This window comes from Bubalus bubalis, chromosome 13, assembly GCF_019923935.1.
Source record: "Bubalus bubalis isolate 160015118507 breed Murrah chromosome 13, NDDB_SH_1, whole genome shotgun sequence".
NCBI lineage: Eukaryota > Metazoa > Chordata > Mammalia > Artiodactyla > Bovidae > Bubalus > Bubalus bubalis.
In genome coordinates, this window is record NC_059169.1 from 2,958,037 (window position 1) to 2,980,762 (window position 22,726).

The following is a 22,726-nucleotide window of genomic DNA, read 5'->3' on the forward strand; positions in this document are numbered from 1 at the left end:
TATAAAATACCAGCTGCTCTATGCTAATTTTTATTCAGAGATACAAGTATGTTTAGGAAAAACTGGTATACATAATTTGAAGATCAAAAGAGAAAAGCATACCATTATCCAGGCTATCAAGAATTACCTTTAGAATACAGAAGCTTTCAAATAATAGCGTTCATTTTAGTAAGTTTTCTGTTGAAAGAAGAGATTACGGGTACTCACAAGCTAGCCCAGAGACAATTTAATAGAGAAACTTCCCATCTATTAGGAAACCAATATAAAAAAATAAGTTTATAAATGTCTGCTTTCAGTTAAGATGGAGAAACAGGGGCCAGTTTGACTCTCCCTCCTCAAACAATTTAAAACTGGACAACATGTGTGAAACAGTGGACACTCAACAGGGAAGGGCAGTGACCTCTGGGAGACAGGAAACAGATGCATGAGGGCCTGGGAGCCCCCAGCTTACGGCCTGGCCTGGGAAGGGGGTTTGTGGTTAAAAGAGGAATCCCAAGCGACGCCTGAGGCTCTCCCCGAGGGCAGGAGATGGCGCTGGAAGAAGAGGGCCACCAAGGCAACTGGAATTCACAATCCAAGAAGACAGAGCCACACCAGAGAAGACGCCAGAGAGCCCCAGAGCTGCCCCAAGTCTCGAGCAGAAGAGCAATCACCACATGCAAGGGAAGAAATCATCTATGGCCCGAGGAAGAACCACCCACATGGAGGAGAGGAAACCATCCCCACAACAAAGGGAGGAAGGCTGTAGGGCTCTTCCCATCAGCCAGAGTGAAAACTTCCACAATTCATTGGGCACCAGAAAAGGATGGAGAAGGCAATGGCACCCCACTCCAGTACTCTTGCCTGGAAAATCCCATGGGCGGAGGAGCCTGGTAGGCTGCAGTCCATGGGGTTGTGAAGAGTTGGACACGACTGAGCGACTTCACTTTCACTTTTCACTTTCATGCATTGGAGAAGGAAATGGCAACCCACTCCACTACTCTTGCTTGGAGAATCCTAGGGATGGAGGAGCCTGGTGGGCTGCCGTGTATGGGGTCGCACAGAGTTGACACGACTGAAGCGACTTAGCAGCAGCAGCAGCAGCAGCAGAAAAAGAACTCAGCTGCTTTGCATCAGCAGTGTAAAACAATTAGGCCCAGACTACACACTGATTTGGTTCTAACAAACAAAGCATGTAAGAGAAAACTCTAAACAACAAGCTTTTCCAAGTGACTTAACTGCTTTTTAGGCAAAATACAAGAATATTTATTGAAATAAAAAATACCACCTGAAAAAGTCAAACTCACAACATTTGATATCTAATGAAAAATAATTATCAGAATACTGTCACAGACCCTGTAGATATTAAAAGTGTAATGAGGGAATGTCACAAACAACTCTTTATACTAATAAAAAAAATTATCAATTTAAACAGTGCAACTCCTTAAGACTACAAATTACTGAAATCCAACCAAGATGAACTAGGCAACATGAATGTCCCTAGAACTATTAAATGAATTGAATTCATACTTAAAATTCTCCCAAATAAGAAATCTCCATACCTAAGTGGTATATCTAGTAAATTCTACCAAATATTTAAAGAATGGGCTTCCTTGATAGCTCAGTTGGTAAAGAATCCACCTGCAATGCAGGAGACCCCAGTTCAAATCCTGGGTCAGGAAGATCCCCTGGAGAAGGGATAGACTACCCACTCCAGTATTCTTGGGCTTCCCAGGTGGCTCAGCTGGTAAAGAATCCACCTGCAATGTGGAAGACCTGGGTTTGATCCCTGGGTCGCGAAGATCCCCTGGAGAAGGGAAAGGCTACCCACTCCAGTATTCTGGCCTGGAGAATCCCATGGACTGTATAGTCCATGGGGTCATAAAGAGTTGGACATGACAGAGCGACTTTCACTTCATTTCATTTAAAGAATAATGAACACCAATTCATTGCAACCTTTTTCATGACATAGAAGACAGGATATAATCTTGGAGAAAATGCTTGCTAATTAAATGTTTAATACATACGTGTCTTCAGAATCTATAAAGAACTCTAAAAATCGATGAGCACAAAGCAAAATTAGGCAAGACATCTGAACAGAAAATTCATCAGAGAAGATGAATGGGTAGCAAACATGCCCATGGGAAGGTGGTTCACACCGTTAGTCATTAGGAAAGTGCAAAGTAAACTCACAGTGAGATACTGGCTTATATTCATTAGAATGTCACAAACGACGTGACTGATCACACCAAGAGTTGGAGAGGATGTGAGTAACTAGAACTTTCATACCCTGCTGGTGGGAATACAAAATGGTATGACCATTTTGGAAAACAGTTTGGTATTTTTTAAAAAGTTAAACATATGCTACCCATATGCCTGAGTCATCCCACTCCTATATTTCTACCCCCAAGTCCATCCCTAAAATGAAAACATGCATGCAAAGATTGGGACACAAGTGTTCATGGCAGCTCTCCTGATAATAGCAAATACTGGGACAAACCTAAATACCGACCAACAGGCGAGTGAACAGTCAAAAGGAATACAACCCAGCAAAACCCGGATGACACGCAACTACACGGTGAAATGTCAACATTATTATGGTAAGCAAAGGAGCTGGATTAAAAACAAAGAGTACACAATTTATGATTCCATTTGTAAAATGCCTTAGAAAATGAAACTAATCTACAATGAGCAGCAGCATCAGTGCTTGCTTGGGGCTGAAGAGGCAGAGATGGGAAAGGAGGTGAGACTACAGAACAGGCAGGAGGAGTCTTCTGGGGCCACTAGGTACATTCACCAAGTTGACTTGTGAAAGGGTTTCTGAGATGTGAAGTGAAAGTCTTAGTCTCACTCAGTCGTGTCTGACTCTGTACAACCCCATGGACTGTAGCCCAGCAGGCTCCTCTGTCCATAGGATTTTCCAGGCAAGAGTACTGGAGTGGGTAGCCATTCCCTTCTCCAGGGGATCTTCCCAGCCCAGGGATCGAACCCAGGTTTCCTGCATTGTCAGCAGATTCTTTACCATCTGAGCCACCAGGGAAGCCCTCTGAGATGTAGGTTTATGTCAAAACTTGTCATTTTTTTAAACTGAAAAACAGTTGCCGTTTACCACATGCCAATCATCATTTATTAAAACTGTTAAATTTTTGAGAAATAAGTAAATTCACATTCATAAAGAGAATTCAGAGAAACAACAAAAAAATCTGTTCTGCACGCTTACAATAGAAACCAACGTTCTCGCTTCTTCTGATGTTTAGTTTGTATGTTAAGTAAACACCAGAGGAATATCTCCTCTTGATGGAAAAAAAGCAAGGAAAACAGATTCAACATTTGCTGTTTATCTGAAATTTAACTGGATATCCTGTATCTTATCTGGCAATCTTACCTCCTCCCCAGGGCCCCAAGACACCCATCCATGATTTTTTTTTTAACACAAAGAAAGAAAGCCTTCCTCAGTGATCAATGCAAAGAAATAGAGGAAAACAATAGAATGGGAAAGACTAGAGATATCTTCAAGAAAATTAGACATACCAAGGGAACATTTCATGCAAAGATGGGCTCTTTAAATAAAGAACAGAAATGGTATGGACCTAACAAAAGCAGAAGATATTAAGAAGAGGTGGCAAGAATACACAGAAGAACTATACAAAAGATTTTCACAACCCAGATAACCACGATGGTGTGATCACTCACCTACAGCCAGACATCCTGGAATGTGAAGTCAAGTGGGCCTTAGGAAGCATCACTACAAACAAAGCTAGTGGAGGTGATGGAATTCCAGTGGAGCTATTTCAAATCCTAAAAGATGATGTTGTGAAAGTGCTGCACTCAATACGCCACCAAAGCAGAGACATTACTTTGCCAATAAAGGTCCATCTAGTCAAAGCTATGATTTTGCCAGTAGTCATGTATTGATGTGAGAGTTGGACTATAAAGAAAGCTGAGTGCCGAAGTATTGATGCTTTCGAACTGTGGGGTTGAAGAAGACTAGAGTCCCTTGGACCACTAGGATATCCGACCAGTCTATTCTAAAGGGGATCAGTCCTGAATATTCATTGGAAGGACGGATACTAAAGCTGAAACTCCAATATTGTGGCCACCTGATGCAAAGAGCTGACTCATTGGAAAAGACCCTGATGCTGGGAAAGACTGAAGGCGGGAGGAGAGGATGAGATGGTTGGATGGCATCACTGACTTGATGGACATGAGTTGGAGCAAGCTCCAAGAGTTGATAATGGACAGGGAAGCCTGGAGTGCTGCAATCCACGGGGTCACAAAGAGTCAGACACAACTGAGCGACTGAACTGAACTGAACAACTTAAGTAGTAGCCACCAGTCCTGTATCTGGTCCTGTGTTAGGTACTAGGGACACAATCTATGATAGGAAACTGGTATATGTCACTAAGGTTACATCTAGATCATGTTGTAAGGAGATATTACGGTAGAGTGGGAAGACCAAACTGCTTTATTCCAAATATTTCCTATTCCAATACTAAAAGAGTTGGGCTGGGGGAAGATGCCTTTGACATTGCATTTCTAAGGTACGTTATAGCACGGTGTGAAGAAATGGACCATTCTCAGTGAGCATGCACCCAGGAGTGTACCCACTAAGAGGTCCAACCTGCGCTGCAGAACAAGAAACACAACCAGGACACGGAAGCTGCGGCCGTATGAGACTGTCGGTCAACTGCCATGAAAAAAAGGTGCTGGCTTAGGCACCGGAGGAAATGCAGACCCTGTTAGCAGAATGCGTTTGCTTTATTTGGAGTAAGGATTGAAATACAACAACGAATTAGAAGTCAACATACAAAAGTACCTAATTACACTGTGCTGCACTGTTCAGTTTGAGTGCAGGAAGAAGTTTATGATGTCCATGCTGGTGCTGAAATGGGGCGCACTGGGCACAGAAAATAAACTCCCTGCACGCCAGCTGCCCAGTGTTCCCAGCACCACTTATTGAAGAGACTGCCTTTCCCACCATATAGTCTCGCCTCCTTTGTCAGAGACTAGGGGGCCATAGGCATGTGGGTTTACCTCTGGACGTCCTATCCTGTTTCATTGATCTGTATTTCTGTTTTTGGGCCAGTACCATATTGCTTTGATAAATGTAGTTTTGTAGTATAGCCTGAAGTTCAGGAGCCTAATTCCTCCAGCTCTGTTTCTCTCTCTCAAGACTGCTTTTTGGCTATTCAGGGTCTTTTGTGTTTCCATACAAAGTGTAAGCATTTTTGCTCTAATTCTGTTAAAAATACCATTGATAATTTGGTAGGGATGGCACCGAATCTGTAGATTGCTCTGGTAGTGTGGTCATTTTCACAGTATTGATTATTCCAATCCAAGAACATGGTATATCCCCCCAGCTGTTTGTGTCATCTTTTAGTTCTTTCAAAAAAAATCTTCTTGCATCTAAATCTGTTCCAAATACACCTTTCACTGGGACAACACAGGTAGGTTTTTAAAATAGCCCAAGGAATGACTCCTCTTAATAAGTTTCTTCCTGATAATCCTATCAACGTTAATGTAGAAACGGCATGTATGTCGGTCTCTAATGGGAAATGTATAGGTACAACCTGCTTGTTTTACTATCTTGGTAAATAACCATTGCTTTATTAAATCTAGTCTATAAATGATTGCTTCTGTTCCTCAGCTTTGTAGAGCTCTAATAGATGTTTCTTTAAAAAAAAAGTGAAGGATGTAATTTTGCTGAGTGCCACATTTCGTGTGCTAGTTCTTGAGTGGGACTCTGATTTGTAGTGTCATGATGATCAGAGCTGGAACAAAGTCATGTTGCCCCATCTCTAACCATCTGGCAGTGGTTGAAAAAGCTTTTCATTCCTATTAAAGTATTTCTTCTTGAGTCCCTCACTATGTGCATTGATAATTTTCAGGTCACTCTGTATGATTCATTTTCCTGCAAACTTCATTGTTTTGAATACATTAGAAGTTCTTTCCTAATATAAGTTATCCCATTTTTGACAACTGTGAAGAAAATAGCCGAGAACTATGTACAGAAATACATTGGAATTTTTTTGGTCGTAAGTGGAGAGAGATCTGTAAGAATATTAGTTTAAAAAAGTTGTCATCACCGTACTTTTAAAACCATGAATTAAAAAAAAGTAAGAATTTACTAATAATAAAACAAATTACTTTTATTCCTCCAAAATTGATTTCCACTAAATGCAGAAATCTTTATTTCAATTATTAACTTGCCACAAAAGTAAATTTTCAGCTGTAAGTAATAGGGTCTCACAATGATGTAGGAAATGGTTCAGGTGAGTATACCGTGAAGATAGTAGTAAGTGGGTCAGCTCTACCTATAAATTAACTCTTAGTTAATAATAGCTTCTCCCTTAAATATAGATCATGAAACCAGTGTCTATTGTGATGTTTTTATTCCTAAAAGTATTTTTACCACGTAAATTGATCCTCCACTTTACAGTATTATGGAGAGTACTTTCAGTTAACAGAGCATTTCAAAGAACAAAGAAAGATCCATCAAATGAAGCCATTTTAAAAATCAATATAGAATGCTAACCCATGCGCTGCTGTATAGCTATAATACGACTAGAAATTTCAGAGAAGGACTCAGTGTTTTTTGAGGAGTGAGAATAATATTAAGCTGTGACAAAGGCAAGCATGGGATCTTTATCTCATACTAAAGTTTAAATGGCTACCCGAAAATGAGAATGTTTAAGGACCTCTCTGGCAGTCTGGGGGCTTCCCTGGTGCCTCAGTAAAGAATCTGCCTGCAATGCAAGAGACCTGGGTTCGATCCCTGGGTTGGGAAGATCCCTCGGAGAAAGGAATGGCTTCCTGCCCCAGTATTCTTCCCTGGAGAATCCCATGGACAGAGGACCCTGGCTGGCTGCAGTCCATGGGGTCACAAAGAGTCAGACACAACTGAACAACTAACACACACACACACACACACACACACACACACACACACACACGCTCACACACACAGCAGCAGTCCAGTAGTTAAGACTCCATGCTTCCACTGCAGGGGGTTTGATCCCTGGTCGGAAACCAAGACCCTCCATGTTGCATGGCATGGCCAAGAAAAAGGCATGATGACACCATACATTTTAATTGGTTGGCCCAGGAACACATCTCATATAGATGTGCTGAATGATACTAATGAAAACTACTTGTTGGACACAGAATTTAGGGCTCAGTTATAAAATGATACAGGAAACTAAAAGGTTATTCATGTCCTAGCTTATTGAACAAATGTTTATCAGCCACCTATTATATGCATATTGTTGCTGTTTAGTCCTTAGGTTGTGTCCAACTCTTTGTGACCCCATGAACTGTAGCCCACCAGGCTCTGTCCATGGGATTCCTAGGCCAGAATACTGGAGTGGGTTGCCATTTCCTTCTCCAGGGGATCTTTCTGACCCAGGGATCGAACCCACGTCTCCTTCATTGGCAGGTGGTTTCTTTACTGCTGAGCCCCCTGAGAAGCCCCGTTATGTGCATACAGAAGAAGGCTTTCTGTAACAGGGCTTCTAGTCTACTGGGAATGACAGAGGTTAAAGACTCATGAAATGCAAGGGTACTCAGATAAGTAGAGGTTAAAGAGAGTTTGGGTGACCTATTTTCTGGTATGCCAGGGACAGTCCCAGTTTATACCTATATTTCTGGCAAGATTATTAACAGTGGCCCTATTTCACTCTTAAACTTGCCCTGGTTTGGTCAACATGCACATGATCATTCTTATCACTGGGAAAACAAAATATTAGATTCTAGAATTCTTCCTGTAATATACTGCTTAGAGACTAGGGACAGAGTTCTACATTTTGCACACATGACGTTAATGCCCAAATGACCTTATGTTTAGTATTTACTCATTGGACTCTCACTGGGAAACTGATGAGAGACTTGGCACTGATACACACCACAAATGAGCTCTAAATCAGTCACGTCATCAATGTCACTACCATGCACTGAATGTTTCTGCCCCTGTCCCTGCAAAGAAACTTCATATATTGAAACCCTCATGCCCAATGTGACTGCATTTACCTATAGACCCTTTAGGAGGTAGTTAAGGTTAAATGAATTCATCAGGATGGAGCCCTAATTCAAAAGAACTAGTGTCCTTTGAGCCAGAGGCATTAGAATTTTTACTGTCTCTCTCTATCTCCCTGGCACCTTGATCTTGGATTTCCAGTCTCCAGAACTGTAAGAAAACAAATGCCAATTGTTTAAGCCACCCAGACTACGGTATTTTGTTACGGCAGCCAAACAGACTAACACAATGACTAACTGCTCAGAAAGTTACACTGAAGGGCCCTCAGCTCCAAGCAAGTCATCTGGAACCTTTTTAGTTAAGTCTGAGCCAAGTCAGAAGAATGGAAAGAATGCTTCAGAAACAGCCAGTTCACTTATGCATATGGAATTTGGGACATTTAATTCAGAAAGTCAAGATAATCACATTTGGGATTTCAATTCCTTTGGGACTGAATATCTCTGGACTTTCATTTGCAATATGTATTAATCCTTCTCACCAGGAACATAATAACAGAAGAAGATTTAGAGTCAAATCTGAGAACATTACGGCTTTCCTGGTGGCTCAGACGGTAAAGACTCAGCCTGCAATGCAGGCGTTCTGAGCTCCATCCCTGGGTCGGGAAGATTCCCTGGAGAAGGAGATGGCGATCCAGTCCACTCTTCTTGCCTGGAGAATCCCATGGAGAGAGGAGCCTGGTGGGCTGCAGTCATGGGATTTCCAAGTCAGACACACCTGAGCAACTAACACTTGGGAATATTTAGGCTACTGGGGTTTTATTACTGGAGTTACTCTTTTGTTTTAATATTTTCACTTATTCTCATTGCAGAATCTCTGATGGGCTCTGTTGCACAATGTGTCAGAACGGGGTTTGAGATGGGAGGTAAAATGCATTATAGTCTTGAAAACAGAGTGGCCTTGAAATCAATTAAAGTAATGCACTGTTGGCCCACTTCAAAATCTTTGGGTACAAAATCTATATTGCTTCTCAGTGGTCCCAGAAAGACATGCAGGGAAGCAGTGGGTGAAGACAAAGGAAAGAATATTCTGAAAGCCTCAGCTGTTCCCCCAGGAGCAGAGCCAGTCCCCCTTTTATTGCAGGCTTCCTGGATGAGATCTGTGGTCAGAACACGATACAAGGCACGGGGCACTTCCTCGTCTCTGCTGCTTCCTTAGAGTCAGAGGTAGGGTGATGCTCTGGGTCACTCTCTGATCCTTCACGATTCATGAGGGGAGGTGAGGTGGCCAACTAATCTAATCTAACCAGTAATTTTAATGAGAAGAAAGACAGGATTCTCAGCTGTTTGAGAACTGTTTGGAAGAAAAGTTGTTTTCCTTCTTTTCTGTGAGGTCCATGCTTTACCTGAGCAGCGTCTGTCATTGGACGGTCTGCCTAAGCCCACATTGTCTGTAATTGGGGGAGGAGGGTAATTCTGCCCAATTCTGGGGTTCCACTAGCAGACACTGTTGCCTCTCATGCCAAGCAGTGTCCTTCAATCTAGACTTTATGCAAGAAATGTGACAGTTTGATCGTTTTTGTCTTTGCATTTTGGTCAAGAACTGGATAAGTAAAATGATAGGAATCAGGTCCATTCCAATGAACTACTGATAACTGGAGCTTCTTTGTGGATTTCTAAGTTCCTAAGATCATTTAGATACTATGAATGAAAACTATCACCTATGTCTCATTCAACAGTACTCCTATAAAGCTCTCCTATAAAGAGAATCATATAATTCATAAGGAATGAAACAAGTGACTTAGGTAATTATTTAAGAGTGGTTTGGCCCTGCAAGCAAGGTCATTTTGCAATTATGTTTTACCTGACATAACTTATAATTAAAAATATTAAGTTATATCGGTGGAGGCTGGAAATGGGTGAGCCCAGTTAAATCAAATAATCCATAAGATTCAGAATTCTGGGACAGAATTTTTTTGATGTACTCCCCAAATTTTATTAAAAATAAAGTATAACTCTCAATATACTGAATTCACCCTTTGAAAATAACTTCTGGTCTATTTCCCTGATTTCAGTTGTTTCATATTGAATGCTTTCTTGTTGCTGTTTAGTTGCTAAGTCCTGTCTGCATCTTTTGAGACTCCGAGTACTACATCCCACCAGGCTCCTCTGTCAATGGGGTTCTCCAGGCAAGAATACAGAAGTGCATTGCCATTTCCTTCTCCAGGGGATCTTCCTAACCCAGGGATCGAACTTCTGTCTCCTGCACTGGCAGTCTGATTCTTCACCACTGAGCCACCTGGGAAGCCTTAACTAAGTGGAATCGTATCTTGGTTTTAAATCATTTAGACTGGTCAGTTTTGGGTATCATCTCCAATGTTGTTTGAAAGTTAGTGAAGCCTTTTTGATTTCAATTTTCATGTGATTTTTAAGGAAAACGTGCAGTTCTCCATTTTCAAGTGTCATTTTTCTCACTCTTCTTGAGCTGATTTTCAGAGGTCGTCACCTGCTGCAGCGTCAGCACGACACAGATCTGCAAGATCCCTAGTGAGTACGGGAGTAACTTCTGTCCAGGAAACTCCACAGAATTAACCGGATTGCTCATCAGGAAACCGAGCAAAGGCCATCCAGGGTCAAGGGTCTAGTGCTGGACTTTAGAACTCTCCAGGGTTTCTTTGCCCCTACTAATGTCATAGAGCTGTTTGGGCATCCCTGTGGTCTGGCCTGTGGCTGCGAAAGGCAGTCACACCACACCTAAAGAGACTGCACACATCATGGAAAAAGTAGAAAGAGCAGGTCCTTGAGGACACGGCCACTATCAGCACCAAGGCTGACGGAGGAGTAGTTAAAAATCCGCAGGGCTGAGGTGTGTGAGGCTCTGGACCACCATCGTGCTCCTTGGGATCTCGGTTTTCTCAACTGTAAAGCGGGCAGGGACTGGTAATACAGCTCATGGGGACGCTGCGAGGATTCGATGAGACAACGCTTGCCGTCAGTCCTGATCAATCTCACCCAAGGCAAAAGTCCCGCAATTATTAGTTATATCGTACTAACAGGTGTGTAGTGAGAGCAGTCACCCCAAAAAAGGTTATTATGAGGAACAGAATCACGTATAACGTGCAGATCTGGAGCTTCACCCACGGCGGGAATTCAACAACACCCATCGGTGACGCCCCAGGTCCTCCTGACGGGAACTTCCCGAGGTGTAAGGGCACTCTGAGTCAGTAAAACGCCTGAATAAATTAAGCTGCTAAGTCGCTTCAGTCGTGTCCGACTCTGTGCGACCCCAGAGACCGCAGCCCACCAGGCTCCCCTCTCCCTAGGATTCTCCAGGCAAGAACACTGGAGTGCGTTGCCATTTCCTTCTCCAAGAATAAATTAAGAGTGAATGGAATAATGACAAAGAAGTGAGTGGTGAAGGAATGAGTAAATTAATGCTTTCATGGGAGACCATCTAGCTTATTAGAGTAGAAATTAGGATCAAGGCCAGATACTGGGGATAAAAGAGCAAACATCAAAGTCACCTTTCACAACCTGTCCCTTTTTCGATGGAAAAACATCCCCCAAATTCTATCAGAAAGAAGATAAGACTAGATAAAGGGTTAGATACCCGTGGGTCAAAACCACCCACCTTCTGGTAATGCCGACAAAGTTTAGCTGCGGTCTTGGCTGCAGACTTGGAAAGGTCCTGCATGTGATAAATAAACTCTCCTCACTTGTTCACTGACATGCTGTCTATGTGTCAGTGGCTGACTCGTGGCTACCTCCTGCCACGAGGCAGAGCTGAGTAGCTATGTCAGTGATCTTGTGGCCTGTAAACCTCTTAGAGAAAAAATTTGCAGATCTCCAGTAGATTAGAGGGGAATTTTATGATTCTTAATCCACTGAGCAGTAGAAAAAATTCCCAATAAAGATAAACCTAATTGTATTTAAACTGAAATGGCCTCGAGAATCTATTATACTTCTCGTTCCTATTTTTATATTTCATTGAAAAATAACAGGTCCTCATTCCTCCCAACCTCATTAAACTTTAGACAATCAGCCAACCCTGCAGAAGGGTTTTAGCAGAAAGAATACACTGAGACTTGGCAAAATTATCCCTGAAGAAACTATATCCCTTGCCAGTTACATTAGAATATTTAACAGCTCCTAAACATGTTAATTCTCATTTCTATTAAAGATGTATTGACAGTAACTGACATCACTTCCAAGGAACAAGGAAGACGTTCAGACGATCCCAGCCTGGGCCTGGAGCTGGTGAGTGCTGCGCGGCGGGGCGGCCTTGGCCCTTTCATTCAACCCAATCAGCTGACGAGCGTCTCCTTTCATGGTCTCCACGCACCCAATTTAACGTCATGGCTGTGAGCCTTCACGGCCTGACCTTTCAGCAACAACTGTGTCATTTAAACAAGCTAAATGACTCAGACTATTTCTACGAGGGATGTCATCCAGAAACAATCTCAAAACAGAGATCACAGGTCCTCACCTTGCCAAGCGTAATACCAGTCCCTGCAGTGCTTTTACTGGACAAGCCCTTCTGTCTTCTGCAAATAAGGCACCTCATTAAAGGGTCAACCTCTTCCCGTGTGGGGGATACTGACCTGCTCTCCCCTCCAGCCACAGAGAAGTCCATACACAAATGACGTGCATGACCCTTCCAAGTCTGCCACCCAAGACCCACAGCAAGATCCTCAAAGATGTCCCTTCTACATCTGGAAAAAGATTACCATTCAAAAGGCTAGCACCCTGAGAAGAGTGGAGATGCGTAGGACTAAAATCTGGTATGCCGCTGCATGACCATTAAAAAGCCACGTTACCTATAATGTCATAAGCATCGTTGTTCCCTGTTCAGTTGCCAAGTCGTGTCCGACTCTTTGCAACCCCATGGACTGCAGCACGCTAGGCTTCTCTGTCCTTCACTGTCTCCTGGAATTTGCTCAAACTCATGTTCATTGAGTCAGTGATGCCATCCAACCATCTCATCCCCTGTTGCCCCCTTCTCCTCCTGCCTTCAATCTTTCCTAGCATCAGGGTCTTTTCCAATGAGTCAGCTCTTTGCATCAGGTGGCCAATGTGTCAGCTCTTTCTTTGCATCAGAGACCACTTGAGGCCAGATTCAAGGAATGCAGGCCCTGCATACATCCAGACCCTTATCAGCATCCCTGCCCTTGCACCACTGGATAAAACTCCCCCGCTAATCCCCCGGGTGGTTGGGATCCACAGTTTTTGAGAAGCACAATGTGACCACTGTGTCCTTCTTTGCTTACAAAGCAACAAAGCTGCTTTTTTCCACTTCACTTAAAATTCTGTCTCTGAGATTCAGTTTTGCACCAGAGCACAAAGGCAGAGTTTTCGGCATCATTTCCAGTTAATTGCATGCTATCCCTTTAAGAGGATGTTGTTGCTGTTGTTTAGTCACTAAGTCACATCTGGGTCTTTTGTGACCCCATCGACCATAGCTTGCCAGGCTCCTCTGTCCATGGGATTTCCAAGGCAAGACTACTGGGGTGGGTTGCCATTTCCTTCTCTAGGGGGTCTTCCTGACCCAGGGATTGAACCTGCCTCTCCTGTACTGCAGGCATATTCCTTACCACTGAGCCACCAGGGAAGCCCCCAAGAGGATGTGGTAGCTTGTCCCAAGCTGGCTACTGTCAATCGCCTGCTTCCTAACAAAAATATCTTAGCTGCTCTGCAACTTTTTTGACCAGTAACATACAGAGGAAGTGATGCTGTGCTAATTCCCAGCCCAGCTTGTAAGAGAAGTTCAGGTTTCCTCTCTTGTCCCTGGGAACAGAGCCACAAGGCAAGAAGTCAAGACTATTCTGCTGGAGAAAGACCACATGGAGGAACATTGAGGCGCCAGGCACAGGGATGAGAAGCTGTCTTGTCCATCCATCGTAGGCCAACCTCTCCCACTATATGGCCACAATGGCTGGAGAAACCCCAAGCAAGTCTTGCCCCACTAAGCCCAGTTATCCCACAGAAGTGGGAGAAATAACAAACTGCTATTTCATGCCACAGAGTTTTGGGGCAACTGGTAACTGAGCCAGACGTGTACACACCTCCACTCTTTCTCACCTGCTCCCTGGTGGCTCAGCAGTAAAGAATTCACTTGCAATGCAGGAGACTGCCTGAAATACAGGAGACTCTGGTTTGATCCCTGGGTTGGAAGATCCCGTGGAGAAGGAAATGGCATCCCACTCCAGTATTCTTGCCTGGAGAATCCCATGGGCAGAAGAGCCTGATGGGCTACAGTCCATGGGGTTGCAAGAGTCGGACATGACTTAGCAACAAAACCACCACCGCCATCATGTGGGTTACCTCCAGTAAGTAAGGCGATTCTCCAAACCACAGGTGGCGGCCTAGGCCAGGTGGCCGCTTTAACAATGGAATATAAGAGAGCAACAGATGCTGAATCTCAGCACACATTGTAACAGCCACTCAGCCACGCCTCTTCTCCCCTGATACAGGAAGGACATGTCCTAGACCTGGGCTATTCCTTAACCCTGGGGTGCATCATAAAACAGAGACCCAAATCAGAGCTGATTCAAGCTAACGTTTGTGACTTCTAAATACAGTCAAATATAACGTAAAAGAGAAAGAAACCTTTGTTGTTGCAAGCCACTGACTTGGAATTTTATGTTCTACAGAATGTACTGGTGTGTCTGTGTTTTACAAAGCCATCAGAAAGTTCTCACAAACTGAAGGATCCAACTAACATTAGAGAAAGCTGTTGAAAGGAAGACGACGGCAGATCTTTCCTGTTCAGTTTCGAGTGTAGACCCAGAAGCACGACAGGTGGCTGGCAGCCCAGCCCAGTGCTCATGATGGTGTCCATGCACACAGGGAAACCTGCCCTCACCCACGGAGCCTGTGGTCTAGGGGAGGCATAGTGACTTTTTTCTGCAAAGGGCCAGAGAGTAAGTATTTTATCTTTGTACGTCAAGAAGCAAAAATGAGGATATTATGTCAGTTCAGTTCAGTTCACTCAGTCGTGTCCCACTCTTTGCGACCCCATGAATCGCAGCACGCCAGGCCTCCCTGTCCATCACCAGCTCCCGGAGTTCACTCAAACTCACGTCCATCAAGTCGGTGATGCCATCCAGCCATCTCTTCCTCTGTCATCCCCTTCTCCTCCTGCCCCCAATCCCTCCCAGCATCAGAGTCTTTTCCAATGAGTCAACTCTTCGCATGAGGTGGACAAAGTACTGGAGTTACAGCTTCAGCATCAGTCCTTCCAAAGAACACCCAGGGCTGATCTCCTTTAGGATGGACTGGTTGGATCTCCTTGCAATCCAAGGGACTCTCAAGAGTCTTCTCCAACACCACAGTTCAAAAGCATCAATTCTTCAGCGCTCAGCTTTCTTCACAGGCCAATCTTACGTCCATTAATGACTACTGGATATTATGTAGGTAACCATTTAATATTTGACAATTTTAAAATGTAGAAGACATTCTTATCTCTCAGGTCATAACACAAGTAAGTGGCAGGTCATATCTGATCTGATCGTCTGCTAACCTCTGCTCCAGTGAATATTTTATAAATATTAATAAATAATATTTGGATATAATATTATTCATAAATACTACTCATAAATATTCATAATAAATGAATATTTCCAGTGAATGTATAACAAGTATAATACATAAGGTCTTTTTGAAGCTTAGAGAAGAGACACAAACCATTTGGGGATTTTATAAATGATTTTTCAATAAGAGGATGCCTGAGTGAATCTTAAATATCAAGTAAATGTCACTGAGTAAATAGACAAAACAGTAGAAATGTGATTACGTGAGCAGAGACACAAGTTGTTGAAACCCCATGATATGTACATGTTAACTTGACTTCCTCCCATCAGCACAAGGGTATCATGTAACACAAACAAGCTATCCAAAACTTCTCAGTCAAACCCCTGTGTAACAGGTTTGCTACCTATTGGCCCCATAGAAACACATACCCACAAACACAGGTGCCTCAGCCAGCTCAGTAGACCACAGAGCTGGAGGGTTGTAGCAACAGAAGTGTGTCTTCTCAAAGTTCTGGAGGCTGGGACGTACAGCATGAAGGTGTGGGCTCATTCAGTTTCTACTGAGGTCTCCTCCTGGTCTGCAGACAGATGCCATCCCACTGGGCTTCCCCGGTGGCACAGGAGGAAAGAACCTGCCTGCAGTGCAGGAGACCCAGGTTCGATCCCTGAGTGGGGAAGATCCCAGGGAGAAGGAAATGGGAGCCCACTCCAGTATTCTTGCCTGGGAAACCCCATGGACAGAGGAGCCTGGAGGGCTATAGTTCACGGGGTCGCAAAGAGTTGGACGCAACTTAGCAACTAACCCAGCACCATGTTGCCTTCCCACTGCAAGTTCAGAGAGCAGAGAAGGAGATGCTCTCTGGTGATTTTTCCTATAGGGACACTAATCCTGTTGGTTCAGAGCCTCACCCTTATGACCTCATTTAACCTTAATTACCTCCTCATAGAACCCTCTCCCTGGAGAAGGAAATGGCAACCCACTTCAGTACTCTTGCCTGGAAAATTCCATGATGGAAGAGCCTGGTAGGCTACAGCCCATGGGGTCGCAAAGAGTCCGACTCGACTGAGTGACTTCACTTTCTTTCTTTCCATAGTTCCTTTTGGAGAAAGGAAATGGCAACACGCTCCAGTGTTCTTGCCTGGAGAATCCTATGAATGGAGAGGCCTGGTGGGCTATGGTCTATGGGATTGCAAAGAGTCAGACACGACCAAGCAACTAACACACACACATACAGAACCGTCTCCAAATACAGTCACATCAGGGGTTAGGGTTTAACATACGACTATTAAGGAGAAACGATTCAGTCCACAGTAGGTGATCCAATGATGTGTAATGATTTGCACTTAATAATTTACTTCTATTGCTCTGTTCCTTCTTCCTCCTGTACCTAAACTTGTGAGGTCTTTGCCATGGAGACAGTATCTTGCCTTATTACCCCACTCAGAAGCTACTGCTGCTATTAGGGGGAAAAATTCGACAAGCATGCTTCTTATTTAATCAAAATAGGATTTCTTCACAAACACAATTCTCCACTTTTGATTAGGAAGCCTCAGAATGATGGACAGCTATTAAAGCCAAGAAATCAGGAGGCATGTTTGCAAATACCGTCACGTCGCCTCTGGATTCCACAGAATATCCATTACCTGCATCCACTGTCATGCTGGGTTTCAGAAGCAATAAATGCAGGTCCGATGAATAGGTGCTTGTTTCAAAACTGGACATGGTTTTCTTTGTCCAGTATTTTTCCAGTAACCATACTCCTCTTTGTAAACTAAACAAAGTAATTGGTTTGATGGGTTTAGGTTCTCTAACACGTAAGACAAGGTGATATGAATAGAAATGTTTTACATAGGAATTGTTATATGATATTCTGGCAACCAAAAACTTCTACTAATTTGCACATTGAGGCTTTGTTTATACAACAATGCTTGACTGCCTGGGGGAACTTCAAGGTTCCGATGAGCTTTATGAATAAATATGTTACTTGTTGATGTGAATTGTGTTTTATTCAAGTTCTATAGAAATTGAGAATCTCTCTATGGATCAGTGTTTTTGTGATAATATTCCAGACAGGTGTCCTTTATTCAAGCGATATGGTGACAAATGTCCACTGAAATACATTAATGATTCCATTCATGGATGTGCTTAGTCACTCAGTCGTGTCCAACTCTTTGTGACCCCATGGACTGTAGCCTATCAGCCTCCTCTGTCCATGGGGATTCTCCAGGCAAGAATACTGGAGTGGGTTGCCATGCCCTCCTCCAGGAGATCTTCCCAACCCAGCGATCAAACCCATGTCTCCCACATTGCAAGTAGATTCTTTACCATCTGAGCTACCAGGGAAGTTCAATTCCATTTATACTGATATGCAATTGTAAATAAGGATGATAAATTGAAACTCACATCTCCTTTTATGTAAGGGGCCAGTTAAGAAATGCAGAGATTTACCAAAAAGCATCATTTTCCAAGCAAATATAGTGTAGCTATGCTCTCTGTTATGCAGAAACAGTACTTTAAATTGAACAACTATTGACCTCCAATGCCAGCTTCATTCTGAAAACACTGACTAAACAGACAAATGCACAGGCACTGTGACTGAATGAGAGAAAGTCTCTGTCTGGAAGTCAGAATAAAGCAAGAAATGTATATATGTGGAAAAGGGTACTTAATTTTAAAAGACAATCATTACAAATACTATTTTAATAGAGATAAGTCTTGGTAAGTATATATGTATATATATCAAATGAGACAAAAAGAAAGGTCAAAATTTTTCTAATTATTATGCCATATAATATTGTATACACACACAGACTCATGTTCTCCACCCTCTTCTGGGAAAATAAGACAATTTAAGTGACTACTTGCTGGAATAGCTATAAGGAAGATCCATGCAGCTATTAAAAATTATTCCAGAGAAACTCTGAGGGACACTTTAAAGCCAACTTTCTTTGATTGCATGAGTCTAAGACACTCTAACAAAATGAAGAGCAGAGAATACATTGAATGAGCTTTAAAAAATTGTTTATAGAGTGAGATTAATCCTATTTCATATCCAATTCAGAATCCATTTACAGTGTTCCAGAAACTTCAAATGTACACAGATCATTTGGAAATCTCAACAAATTTGCAAGTTTTAATCCAGTAAATCAGTAAATGCCTGAGATTCCCTGGTGGCTCAGATGGTAAAGAATCCGCCTGCAGTGCAGGAGACCACGGTTCAATCCCTGGATTGGGAAGATCTCCTGGAGAAGGGACTGGCTACCCACTCTGATATTCTGGCCTGGAGAATCCCTTGGACAGAGGATCCTAGTGGGCTACAGTCCATAGGGTCGCAAAGAGTCAGACAAGACTGAGCAGCTAACACTTTCACTCTGCGTCCTCAGCAAGTTCCCTTTGACAATCATCAAGCCACTCACATACTTCCAATCCTTGGTGGAAGAAAATCAAACCAAATAAAATAAAGATACAATCTCCAAGTGAGTAGATGTTCTAGGGCGGTGATTCTCTAAAGGTTGTCCTCATACCAGCAACACCAGCTTCACCTGGGAACTCGCTAAAGATGGTAATTTGCGGAACTCATCTAGACCAGGGGCTTTCCGGGTAGCTCACCTGGTAAAGAATCTGCCTGCAATGTGGGATACCTGGGTTCAATTCCCTGGGTCAGGAAGATCCCCTGGAGGAGGGCATGGCAACCCAGTCTAGTATTCTTGCCTGGAGAATCCCCATGGTCAAAGGAGCCTGGTGGGCTACAGTCCACGGGGTTGCAAATAGTCAGGCATGACTGAGTGACTAAACACAGCACAGCACATCTAGACCTGCTGACTGATCTAGAACACTGGGGCTGCCGCCCCAAAACCTGTATTTTAACACGCCTAAATGGACGCTAACACTGGAGAACCATTGCTTTCCGCACAACTTGGGAAGGGAGTCAGTACTGCTGAGTGAACGACGATTCATCAAGGCTGGGGACCCTCTGAGATCATATGATGCCTGCAGATAACAAAACCATACCCTTCTCCATCAGATAAACCAGGGGTCCCTGGACCCCACTCTCTGTTGACTGTCGTCCAGAAGGTCTGGGGTAAATATGGGGATCTATTACTTTAAACTTGTATTGGGCAGGTTTCAAACTCATTGATCCAAAGACTTGGATTGAAAGGGGTGGGAAGGCTGACTTTTAATACTTAAATTCTTATGCATGAGAAATACATACTCATGAACAGACCAAACATTTCTGGGGACTCTAAACAGCTGTCCATTGGGGAAGAGCAAGAGGCAGATCAGAGCTACCAGACACCTCTCAGTGTAGAATGAGCAGTGATGGTAACACCACCATCCCCGCCCAACAAAAGCACAAATAATTCCTCCATTCAGCACGTATTAATTCTTAATGTAGCCCTGAGTACTGCCCAACTTTGCAGTTCCTCTCTATAGATAGGAGGCAGTGTGTCTCTTCACTCATGAATAAGCATCTTTTACGTTTAAACCAAATATTTTGTCTATCTGCTCTACACATTCTGCAGGCTAAACATGTTCATTCTCCAGATACTTTATCCCTAAACGTGGCGAGTTTTATCTTCTCCCTTCTGAACAATCGATCACTTCTTTAACAATGAATGGCTCACACGATGTTTACTTTCTTATTTGTGTCTTTGGGAAATTTAAAATGCACAATAAGCAACTTCTATTTCTGTCCTTTGGAAAAAACAAAGGTTGGAAACGCTAAATTTAGTCACAGTTTAAATAGTATGCCCTTTGTTATGACTATTTCCAACTTGGTGATTTAAGTTTTTTGGTTGATAGGTTGTTTGAGTTTAGCAGCTTCTTTATACCAGTGGCCCAAACTGCATTGCTGCTCAACCAAAGTCTTAAACTCTCTTCTTTTAAATAAATGGTTTCCCAAATAGATTTCACCACACTACTGGTATTCTAGTTTTTATCCATTAATGTTAAATTTTGTACTCATAATATTGATATTACTTTATATCAATATCATTTTAAATTTCCTGTTTTTATATAAGATTACCAAATACTTTCTTTTTTGTCCACACTGCTCTTATTGTTTGACTGCCTATAAAACAGATATTCTCATTATGTTCACTGCCTGTGTTCCAATAAAACTTTATTTACAAAAAATAGGTAATGGGCTAAATTTGGCCCATGAGTACCAACCCTTCACCTAAAAAATATTTTGTTCATACATTTAAGGAGAAAATAATCCCACACATAGCTTCTTATATTCAATTGTAATTTTAAGTCAATATTATAAGCAACAGTTTTATAAATATTTAAATCCAAGGGAACCTAAATTTAAGGCACTATGAAAATTGTTTCCAAGTGACTGTCCTCAGCAAATTTAAAAGCTTTTTATACAAGTTTTTATAATAGTCATGGTTTCCCAGAGCATTTTGTTTACTCATGGTAAAAGAACAAACAATAGAAGAAATGCCAGAAAAGCAATCAGAAGGTCCACCTACAATAACATCAGTATGGTTCTGGGGATGGTAGACACAAGAGAAAAACCTACCTCGACAGGAAATCGGAGAAGGAAAGGCGGACAGAGTACCCGTGTCGGATGCTCTTCACCATCTCCAGGATCCCGACGTACTGCAGCTGAGCGGACACGTAGAAGTTATCAAAGGTGTCTGGCAGCTTTGAGTTATTGGGCTTGATGCAATGAATAAAGTGTGGAGTGCACTTCTGAAGTTTCCCAGTAATATCCGTCAGAGTTTTCTAAGGAGAGAAGTAAAACACAACTGATTCTCCAGAGAAGACCCCAACTGACCAGGTTGGGGATTTTAAATAAAGGTTGGCAATTTGTAAATAAAAACCTTAATCTTCAGTCCATGATTCTTATGTATTATGCATTCACTCACTGTGTGTGTGTGTACATGTGCGTGCATCTTCAGTCCCTGATTCTTGTGTTCTATGCATTCACTCGCGTGTGTGTGTACATGTGCGTGCATCTTCAGTCTGATTCTTGTGTTCTATGCATTCACTCGCGTGTGTGTGTACATGTGCGTGCATCTTCAGTCCCTGATTCTTGTGTTCTATGCATTCACTCGCGTGTGTGTGTACATGTGCGTGCATCTTCAGTCCCTGATTCTTGTGTTCTATGCATTCACTTGTGTGTGTGTGTACATGTGCGTGCATCTTCAGTCCCTGATGCTTCTGTTCTATGCATTCACTCGCGTGTGTGTGTACATGTGTGTGCATCTTCAGTCTCTGATGCTTCTGTTCTATGCATTCACTCGTGTGTGTGTGTACATGTGTGTGCATCTCCAGTCTCTGATGCTTCTGTTCTATGCATTCACTCACGTGTGTGTGTACATGTGCGTGCATCTCCAGTCCCTGATGCTTCTGTTCTATGCATTCACTCGCGTGTGTGTGTACATGTGTGTGCATCTCCAGTCTCTGATGCTTCTGTTCTGTGCATTCACTTGCGTGTGTGTGTACATGTGTGTGCATCTTCAGTCTCTGATGCTTCTGTTCTGTGCATTCACTTGCGTGTGTGTGTACATGTGTGTGCATCTTCAGTCCCTGATGCTTGTGTTCTATGCATTCACTCGCATGTGTGTGTACATGTGTGTGCATCTTCAGTCCCTGATGCTTGTGTTCTATGCATTCACTCACGTGTGTGTACATGTGTGTGCATCTTCAGTCCCTGATGCTTGTGTTCTATGCATTCACTCACGTGTGTGTGTACATGTGCATGCATGCTCACTTTCCTGAAGTTACTCAATGGTCAAAATGGAAGAAAATTCCATGTAAAACCTTTACAGTTGATACAACCAAAACGGAAAATTTTGAAATCTGAAAACTTCACTAACCCTGAGTTGCGATGCAATGGTGGCTGGACCTCCCCGGTCTAGTCTTTGAAGAAATGTAGAATTTCCTTTCTTTTTTAATAACTGTAATGAAAACAAAAGGAAAGCGTGAGCAGGTTTGTTTTACTAAGTTCCAGTGTAGGAGAAAAAAAATTAACCCTCCCATGCATGTATGTTCACTCACAGGCAGATGGAGATTTAAAAGAGGCTATAAAAAACGGTGCCAAATGATTTTCTGCAATGGTAGGAAAATAGGCGACTACATGTAAAATAACCTCCACTGTGTCCTTTTAAGTCCGTGGCTGCCACCAAGCTGCAACTACTTTAATTTGAGAATAAACAGATGTTGACTAGCTTGGTGGTACAAGAAACTGACCCTGGTCTCCTTGATTGTATTACGAATTGTTTGTCATGAAATGCAG

At 42.8% G+C, this 22,726-nt stretch overlaps 1 protein-coding gene across 2 annotated transcripts in view; it reads right to left on the minus strand.

Annotated features, from left to right (window-relative positions):
• Positions 1 to 22,726, minus strand: part of MYO16 (myosin XVI) — a 517,517-nt gene that overhangs the window by 114,185 nt on the left and 380,606 nt on the right. For both annotated transcript variants that reach the window (XM_044927086.2, XM_044927087.2), the window contains exons 26-27: positions 22,308 to 22,388; positions 21,005 to 21,210 (exon numbers count right to left, since the gene is read on the minus strand). In XM_044927086.2, the coding sequence (XP_044783021.2) occupies positions 21,005 to 21,210; positions 22,308 to 22,388 (287 nt within the window). The remainder of the gene's footprint in view (positions 1 to 21,004; positions 21,211 to 22,307; positions 22,389 to 22,726) is intronic.